The 9,782-nt window shown below is 36.8% G+C and overlaps 1 protein-coding gene across 1 annotated transcript in view; it reads left to right on the forward strand.

Moving 5' to 3' along the window:
* Nucleotides 1-9,782, forward strand: part of LOC102823781 (chromosome unknown open reading frame, human C1orf112) — a 92,983-nt gene that overhangs the window by 60,799 nt on the left and 22,402 nt on the right. Inside the window, exons 16-18 of the mRNA XM_006872658.1 lie at nucleotides 5,254-5,439; nucleotides 6,732-6,854; nucleotides 8,646-8,741. Coding sequence (XP_006872720.1) covers nucleotides 5,254-5,439; nucleotides 6,732-6,854; nucleotides 8,646-8,741 — 405 coding nt within the window. The remainder of the gene's footprint in view (nucleotides 1-5,253; nucleotides 5,440-6,731; nucleotides 6,855-8,645; nucleotides 8,742-9,782) is intronic.

Raw genomic sequence — 9,782 nt, forward strand, 5'->3', positions numbered from 1 at the left:
TCTAAATCTTTGCATATGGGAACCACTAGGGTAGTGAAAATATTAGACTTTAGGGTCCTGTGGCACTTGGCTTGAATCCTGAAACTGTTACCTTAGGCAGGTCATTCTTTCTGACCCTGTTTCTTGGTCTACAAAGTAAGAGATAAGTGTATCTACTTTAAAGTATGTTGTAAGGACTTAGAGATAATGTATATAAAATACTTAGCCTAGTACCAGGTTCAAGGGAAATGCTTAGTAAATGCTAGGGATTATTTCTGACTAGGCTGTTTGCCCCCAAGCCATGTTTGCTTTCTATCCTGGAGAGGTTGGCTAGGCACCAAAAGAACCACACTGACTTCCTGAGCCTTCCTCCTTAGAGATATTTCAGGGGTAGAGAGCCCACCAGTTCCACCTTTCAGGCCTCCAGGAAGCATGGAATGGCTATGCCAAAACTACAAAAGAGTTTTCTACTCCAGGTCTCTTAGAATTGTAATCTTGATTGGTTTGAACTATAAAGTCAGTGGTTTGAACTCACCAGCTGCTTCTTGGAAACCCTATGCAGGGTTGCTAAGAGTCAGAACTGACTTGACAGCACTTAACAATGACAACGGCAGCAACATTCCCCTGTTGAAGTCCTGGCCCTTGTTTCTTGCTATATTTTTCTTCATAGGTGGACTATTAAATGAGTGGTCCTTCCTGAAGAAGTGGAGTTGGGAGGGAAAGGTGGATATGAGGGAGCCCAGCATTTACTGTGACTTTACGCAAGTCACTTTCCTTTTTCTCATTTATAAAATTTTCTCATTGATAAAATTACCCTCTTCCCAGGGTTGTTAGGAAATTTTAACTTTTAGAATAGTGTAATTCAGAGTGAATCAGCTCTAAGTGAAGTGTAGAAACTGTGCTACAAATAAAGTTAAAGTCTAGAGATCTCTTTTTGCATATTCTCAGTTGCATAGTCTATAATTAATTGAGGCTCTCAGATAGGTAAGTTATGGGTAAATGAGGGGTTACTTTTAATTTGTACCTTCAGTCATCGAGTATTTGTTGATTTCCTTCTGTGAACAAATTTTTTTAAGATTAAAAGACAAACCTAAATTTGAAACTTGGGTCTAACTAAGAGTTTATGGGAAAGTTAGTTACTCATAAAATTGAAATAATAATGCTTACCTCATGTCACAGTTGTGAAACTTGATGAGATATAGGAAGTATATATGACAGTTAGCATATATAGAAGTTATTCCTTTTCCCCTAAGGAATGGTTCCTCCCCTTAAAGGAAAGAGGGATAAAAACTGACACTTGATATTATGATAATGGGCCAGCCTTTGCACTAGGCATTTTAATTTGCTTTGTCCTTAGAACAGCCGTGTATGTGGGTTAGATGATATTATGTCCTCTTGTTAGATGAAGAAGTAATTGTTTGTTGCAACCAAATTGCTTTCCATTCATAGTGACCCACCCCAAGTACAGCAGAACAAAACACTACCCAGTCCTGCTCCATTCTCATAATTGTTGTTATGTCTGAGCCCATTGTTGTGGCCACTGTGTCAATCCATCTCACTGGGGACCCTCCTCTTTTTCACAGACCTTCCACTTCAGCATGATGTCCTTTTCCAGGGATTGGTCCCTCCTGACATGTACAAAGTACAAGAAACAAAGTCTTGCCATCCTTGCTTCTAAGTAGTGTTTTGTTGTTATTGTTAAGTGCCGTAGTGTTCGTTCCAACTCATAGGGTTTCTGAGGAGCAGATGGTGGGTTTGAACTGCTAACCTTGTGGTTCGCAGTCCAGTGGTAATCCTACAGTGCCACACCAGGAGTTTATAAGTAGTGTTTAGTTATGTCATATCAAGGAACATAATCTAGAAGAAATTATACATTTGAAAGAGGTACTCATAATAAAACTTCATATGTGATGGGTGTGATAAATGTCCAAATCAGGTTTTGTTGGTTTGTAGGGAGATGTGTGGGAGCAGGTAGGAATAGGAGGATGATACATCACTTGAGATACATGTAAACAGATGGGTACAGCTAGGAGGGAGATGGTGGTAATGAACAAAGACCTGAAGGCACAGGCTGGGACAAAGAGAAGCAAGCTGTGAAGCTGGAAATAGTTGATCAAATTTGCATGCAGGATAGTTTCTCTTTAAATAGTTAGGTAAAACCTGTATTTTATATCATTGATGCACCATAGATATAAATGAAAATCATTAATCCTAGTAAGATGAATTTTGCTGAAAACAAACAAACAAACATAATAGTCATTTAGAGGAAAATGCCAGTATATAGAGAGATTAATATTATATTTACTGTTTCACTTGGGGAGTAATTATTGAATATCACATTGCTTCTTTTAGTGGATAACTTAGTATTTCTACTTTGTAGAGGAAAGCAAAAGTACAAGGAGGTTACTTAGTTGAGGGAGAGTTGATATGCATTATTTAAGCACACTGATTGTTGTGCTGCCATTTTTATGTAAAGTACAAGTTACTCTATTTGCATTTTAAGCCCACAGGTTTATTTTCATCTCTTTTTACTTTTTAAGGAATAAAGTCATTGATTCTCTTCTGAGCTACTGCTTTAGCTCTGGTGATGTGGTTTGTGTGCCATGGAATTATTTCCAACTTATAATGACCCTGTATTGAGTTTCCAAGGCTACATACAGTTCTTTACAGGAGCAGAGAGCCTCATCTTTCTGGTTGGCAGGTTCAAACTCCTGACCTTGAAATTAGCAGTTCAACTCGTAACCCATTACTCTACCAGAGCTCTGCTGTTAGCTTTAGCAGTTTTAAATCTTTAAACTTGTATCATGAAACCAGGGCTTTTGGCCTCTTTTAACTGTTTTTCTGTAAAAATTTTGGCAACATCTACCTCATTATGTTGTTCCTAGAATCATTATCTGCTTGTTTTGGTAAAGGAACTAACTCATTCACTCATTAAAGTTTATTATAGAGAAAGGTGTTTTTGCTGTTGTTGTTAGTAGGCACAGTTCTTTTAGTTCTCTTGATGTGGTTTGGTTTCATAAATAATATTATTAGATTAGACATGGAATTTACCATGGGACCCAGTTTTCTGAGTGTAGCATGTGTCACAGCAGAAAATCATGTGATTTCTACATTGTTTTGATAGCTAAATATTTTCTGCGAAAGAAATATAATTTGAATATGAATGGAATAGCATTTTGTTTACATGTCAGACTGCTAACTATAAGGTCAGCAGTTCGAATCTAAACAGCCACTCTGGGAAAAGGATGAGGCTTTCTACTCCTGTAAAGATGTACTGCCTCAGAAACCCTATGATGTTGTTAAGTACAGTCGAGTCAGTTCTGACCCATAGCGGCCCTGCATAGGGTTTCTGAGGAGTGACTGGTGAGCTTGAACCACAACCTTGTGCTTCAAACTGACTTTGTAGTCTAGGTCTAGCACATTAGCCCGTGACACCATACCAAGACTTCTATACAGGGTTGCTAAGAATCAGAACTGACGCGATGGCACACCACAGCCACCATCACCACATATGACATAGGAAGTCTCTGTCAACTGTAATGTATATAATTATTGTTCTAGGCTTAAGTCAGTTTGTTTTGAGGTGTGAAACACGTTAATTCATCAAGCAGATTTTATGTATTATAATTTGAGTTATGTTGTTAGATGCTATCTAGTCTGTTCCAACTCATAACGACCCTGTGCACAACAAAATGAAATACTGCCTGGTCCTGCACAATCCTCACAATTATTATGTTAGTGTGTATTAGATTATACTTCCTAGTTAGATTACACTTTATTTAGTAATGTCATCTTCCATTATTTAAATTCTCTTCACCAGAAACTGACTTAACATTTTAATTTTTTCAGAACTTTCGTTTCCTATTTTTAGATAGACTTTTGATATCTGCATTTTATATCAAGTAATTTATTTTGATGGATATAGTCATAGCAAAACATATACCAATTCAGCAATTTCTGCTTGTGACATTAATTGTATTCTTTAAGTTGTGCAACCATTTTTGCTATCCTCTTCCCAATTATTCCTCCACTGTTAACAAACTTGCTACCCTTTAAGCATTTGAGTTGTCAGTTTGATCACATATAGATAATTCTTTAAAGGAGCACAATGCTCAAGGCAAATGTTTTTACTAATTAAGCTAAACAGTTGTTTGATTTAAATAAGGCTTCAGGGAGAATATTTGGTCTAAATTTTAAAGATTATTGCAGGGTAGTAGGTTGAGGGTTCATCCAGCCTCTGTAGCCCTAGATGATGCCTACACTTTAACAAAACAGTGCTGCTTCTCTGTTCACCCAGCAAACCACTTTGAGTATGTATTTCAGTGGTAGAATGGATTTGCTAGCTGTACTCTTTTTGACTGATGAATAGATGCACTTAAGTTGTGAAACTAATTTAGCTTTGTTGTCTGCAACTATTGCTTATCCAAAGCAGAGCAGAGCCAACTAGCCCATTTGCAAGCAACCTATGATACTTTCTATGTATTCTACTTTAGTCAGCTGGGATGATAGGAAGCTACTAAGGTTAGCTAAATCACTCTGTTGGCCTGATTGTACTTTTGACTAACCTATACAAGGTAACAAGTACTTAATACATAGGAAAATAATAGACCCAATAAGGATAAAAAACCCAAACCCAACCTACTGCCATTGAGTCAGTTCTGACTCAGAGTGATCTACAAGCACCCCATAGGATTTCCAAGACTGTGAATCTTTGTGGGAGCAAACAACCTTATCTTTCTCCTGATGAGCAGCTGGTGGATTTGAACCACTAACCATATTGGCAGTAGTCTAATGCTTAACCAACTGTGCCACCAGGGACCCTCCAATAAAGATAGATATATCTGACCTAATAATGAAATAGATATTCAGCATTTCTTGATGTATTTCTGGGGTGCTCCATGTAAACTGTGTTTATCATTTTGGAAACAAAAAGGCAGCAACAACAAAAATAGTGTTTATTCATTTTAGTTACCTGGGTCGGATACCCTGTGATGTTGTTCCTAGTGCCATCAAGTTGATTCCGACCCATAGCAACCCTGTAATAGGGTTTTCTGAGGAACAGCTGGTGAACTTGAACCACTGATCTTGAGGTTCAAAGTGACTTTGCAGTCCAGTACATTAACCCGCAGTGCCATACCAGGACTCTTGATACCCTATGATATTACTATGCAATTGAAAATCTTCTAAAATATTAACGATGAAAGTTGATTTTAAAATTTGTGCATTCATTTATCATACTGTTTCATGTCACTCTTATATAACTATTTATTTCAGATGGAATTTATCCAGAAATTTTCCCCAAAAGCAGCAGAAAACTTGTCTCTGTGGCAGCATATTTCCTTCCAGGCTTTATCTGCTGACCTTAGGAAACAAACTGCAGATGAGGTCACCAGGATAGGTACTGCTCAGTGCAGGGAATGGCTGAGCAGCAGTCGCACTTTGGGAGAACTTGAGTCTCTGGTAAGGTAATTTTGAGTGAGTTGATACATTGAGTGGCTTCTGAACACTATCTGAGTACTGGGGATAGGCTATAAATAGGACAGACATAGTCTTTGACCTTATGTTAGAATTGAGCATGGTTTTCAGGTTTCTAAATTATTATCTGGATTGAGGTAAATCGTACTGTGGTGGGGCGAGTGGTCTCTTTGTCTTAAATTTTAGGAAATACTATATTCTTGATACTTCTAGTTGAGAAATATTAACTAGAATGCCAGTCCATAAGACTATATAGTTTTTATTTTGTAAAATTAAATATATTATGAAATACTTTTATTTGTAATATTCTGTTGTTGCATTTCTGGCTTATACAGACATGACTATCTTATCTGACAAAATACAACCCTCATTTTATGCAAACCTACTCTTAGCTTTTACGTAACTTCTACTTTGAATGCCCTCTTATGAACTAATGAAATAAAAGAGATTCATCTCATATAAGAAGTAAGCAATATGATTTTTTGTAGTTGAATGAACATAGTATGTATGTTGATTTTTCCAGTTAAGTATTGGTTCATTTATTTAGTAAATCTTTTTAGACTGCTTTTATGTGCCAAGTTCTGTTGTACGTATTGGGGATATATTAGAGAACAAAATAAAAATGATAGACTTATGGAATGGCATCCTAGTTAATATTTCTGAACCAGAGTATTAAAAATATAATTTTTCTTAAGTATTGTATTTGCTTATTGAATGCAGTGTTGCTGAGGATTTTTAAGATTTACTTATTAAAAGCAGCAACAATAAAAATCTAATACACTGAATAGTTTGCTGGATCCATCATGTAAAGAACATAAATATTGTAAATAATGTCAATAATGTGACCATACTAACCATTTGTATCAAATCTATTAATTTGCAATTCTTTTTTCATGTAAAATTACTAACTTTTTATCCTAAAAGTTAAAAAGATATTAATATTTAGAAAAATGAATCAAATGGTGGTTTTTGTTTTCATAAAAATACACTTTCATGCAAGAAATAGGCGAAAAAATGACTTTGACTCTTTGGAATATTGTTGTTGTTGTTGGTGAGTGCCATCGAGTCGGGTCCGACCCATAGCGACCCTGTACAGGGTTTCCGAGGGTGTTTTGCTGCTTATTAATTTTTATTAAGAGTTCTGAGTAATTTATAAGCTCTCTTCCCAGGGAATATTGCTAAGTAATTGGGTTTCTAGATTCGTTGTAGACTGGTTTCTAAAGTCATTGACGACTGGTGTCTAAACTCAGGGTCTTCTTTCCCTCTCTCCCCTCTAGAACACAGCACTCTCTGTTTTGCTTACTGTATGTAATTCTGCTGGTGAAGCTTTGGATATTGGACAGCAAAATGCAATTATTGAAGTAGGGAGCCAGCTTTGGACTTACTTAAACATTAAACAGGTAAGGAAAGCAGTTATTTCCTTAAAGACTAAATAAAAGCAGTCTTGCAAAAGGAATGGTATTACAGTTTTCCAGTCAAATAAACTGTATCTCCTTTATCTAGGTGTTTAAAACATGTGATTAGAACTTAAAATGATCTATTTTTAGGCAGATCTCTTTTTCTATCCAATAGAATTTGACTAGTAAAAGTAGAGCTCAGTAAACTGACTGACAATCTTTTTAATTATTTTCACAGCTGAGTTGGACTTTTAAAAAAATCTTTTCCACTGCTACTTATTTCTGTTATCTCTTGGTTACTGTAGCTGTGGTCTTAATGTCTTAGAAAATATTTTGGGCAGTGTGTGTGGCTTAAAGGTGGAAGGAGCAAGTGAATGGATGTGGCTAATTTGCATCCCTCTTTCCTAACAGCACCATGATGCTGAGTGACTTAGAATGATCTGCCACATGATTGTAAACACAGCTTCGCCAAGTTTCTTAATTTAAAAACTTAAATACGAGGAGGCTTCCAAAAGTTTGTGGAAAATGGAATTAAAAGTATGGAATTTTCCCATGAACTTATGAAGCCCTATCGTATGATATTTGTTTATTTTGACTAAGTAGGAGTAAATGTGTGCCCTTGAGTTGTTTTTAACAGTTGTGAAGCTGAAGGCAGAATCTATATTATGGGGAATAACAGATTTTGCAGGTATTTTTAATCATTAATGTTTGTATGTGGTTAGCATCTGTCCCTATTTTAATATTTTTACCTCAACAAGTGCTTTCCGCTGACGTTTACAGATCGTTTAGCAAATAGTCATTGAGTATCTGTTCTGATATAATCAAAATTGTGAAGAAGATAATTTTTTAAAAGACGAAGGTACTTTTGTACACTTGTCTGTCAGTTTGTCATACTGTGGCGGCTTGCATGTTGCTGTGTTTCTGGAAGCTATGCCACAGGTTTTTTAAAGTGTTCAAGAGCAAAGATGTCAGTTTGGGGACTAAGATGCACCTGACCCAAACCATGGCAATTTCAATAACCTCATATGTGTATGAACGGTGAATGGTGAATAAAGAAGACCATGGAACAGTTCATGCATTTGAGTTAGTTGGTGTTGGAGGAGAACATTAAAAGTACCATGGACAGCCAAAAGAACGATCCAATCTGTGTTGGAAGAAATATAGACAGAATGCTAGGATGGCCAAACTTCATCTCTTATACTTCGGAAATATTGTCAGGAAGGACCAGTCCCTAGAGAAGGATATCATTTTTGGTAAAGTGGAGGGTTGAAGAAAAAGAGGAAGATCCCCAATGACATGGATTGCCACAGTGACAACAGCAATGGACTCAAATGTAGCAACGATTGTGAGGTTGGCGCAGGACCAGGCAGTGTTTTGTTCTAATGTGCATAAGGTCGCTGTAAGTCAGTACGGACTCAATGGCACATAACAACAGCAACAAAGGGACTTTTAAGTTTTATAGTAGCAAAGGAAGGTAATTAGATTAGAGTCTCTGTGAATTAAGTCAGCATTTGAATCATGATTTTGAGCAAATTAAACCTTTCTGATTCTGTTGTCTCATTAAGATCCAGTGAGCTGGAATCAACTTGATGGCAATAGGTTTTTGTGTCTATGTACGTTTTAAAATGTAGGTGACAATGTCTGCTTCATATAGTTGTTATGAGGTACAGATGAGGTCATAAATATAAAATACTATATTTACTATTGTATAATAAATGCTTAATAAAACGTATTATACATATTTTCAGTAATTGAAAATTTTAACCAAAATTATTTTGTGTTTCTTTTTTTAAGGTAACAAGTCAGCCTTATGTTCAACAAACACTCAACCTTTTACTTCCATTATTGGGATTTTTCATTCAGAGTCTAGATCTTCAGCTGATAAGTCAGGTAAGAACAGTGAGCAACTTGATACTTTGTTTGCTAATTAAGGAAGTTCTTGAATCCGAATGACTTAAAATAACTTTCAAGAAACAATTCTTTTTAATGATTTATTGCTCATTGTCTGTTATCCTGAACTAAACATACAATTTCAAAATTTGTTGAACTTAAGCTTCACATATTTGCATGTTGTCAAGGATGTGTCATTTTTCCTTTGAAGTTGGTGATGCTAAGTGTGAAGTTCTGACCCTGTATAGGGTTTCCGAGGAGCAGCTGGTAGGTTTGAACTGCCAACCTTGTAGTTAGCAGTCTGTTAGCTGTCCAGTGCTTATCCTGCAGTGCGACATTTTATTAATATACTGGGCTACGAATTCAGCCTTTACATGGGTTTAATCAAAAAGTATTGCTACAAAATCTTTTTTGTTGTTAATTGCTGTTAAGTCTGTTCGTACTCATAGCAACCCTGTATAGGGTTTCCAAGGAGCCCCTGGTGAGTTTGAACCACCAACCTTGTGGTTCAAACTGACCTTGCAGTCCTTCACTTATCCTACGGCACCACACCAGGACTCTATAAAACCATAGAAACCTTTATTAAACAAAAGTACCAAAATGCACAATAGAGGATATGTGTTAACTCTCTCCCTCTGACATTTAACTGGCACAGCAGATCCCCTCAAAACCCACAATTTTGATTGGATATTTCTTTGAATGTATCTTAATGAGACTGAGTGTATTATTGAGAGAACTTCTCTGCAGCCGTCTACTGATGGTGGCAGTGGTGGTGGTGGTCATGTGCCGTGGAGTCAGTTTCCTGTACAGGGTTTCCAAGGCTGCAAATCTTCACAGGAGTAGAAAGCCTTATGTTTCTCCCATGGAACAGCTGGTAGTTTCAAACTGCTGACCTTGAGGTTAGCAGCCCAATTCTTAACCACTACACTACAAAACAGCCACCACTCATCTGTCTGTCATGCTTTGGTGGTTTGAGTTGCTGTGATTCTGAGGGCTGTGCCACCAGTGTTTTAAATAACCAGCAGGGTCACCCATGGTGGA

This window comes from Chrysochloris asiatica, unplaced genomic scaffold, assembly GCF_000296735.1.
Source record: "Chrysochloris asiatica unplaced genomic scaffold, ChrAsi1.0 scaffold00207, whole genome shotgun sequence".
NCBI classification, from domain to species: domain Eukaryota; kingdom Metazoa; phylum Chordata; class Mammalia; order Afrosoricida; family Chrysochloridae; genus Chrysochloris; species Chrysochloris asiatica.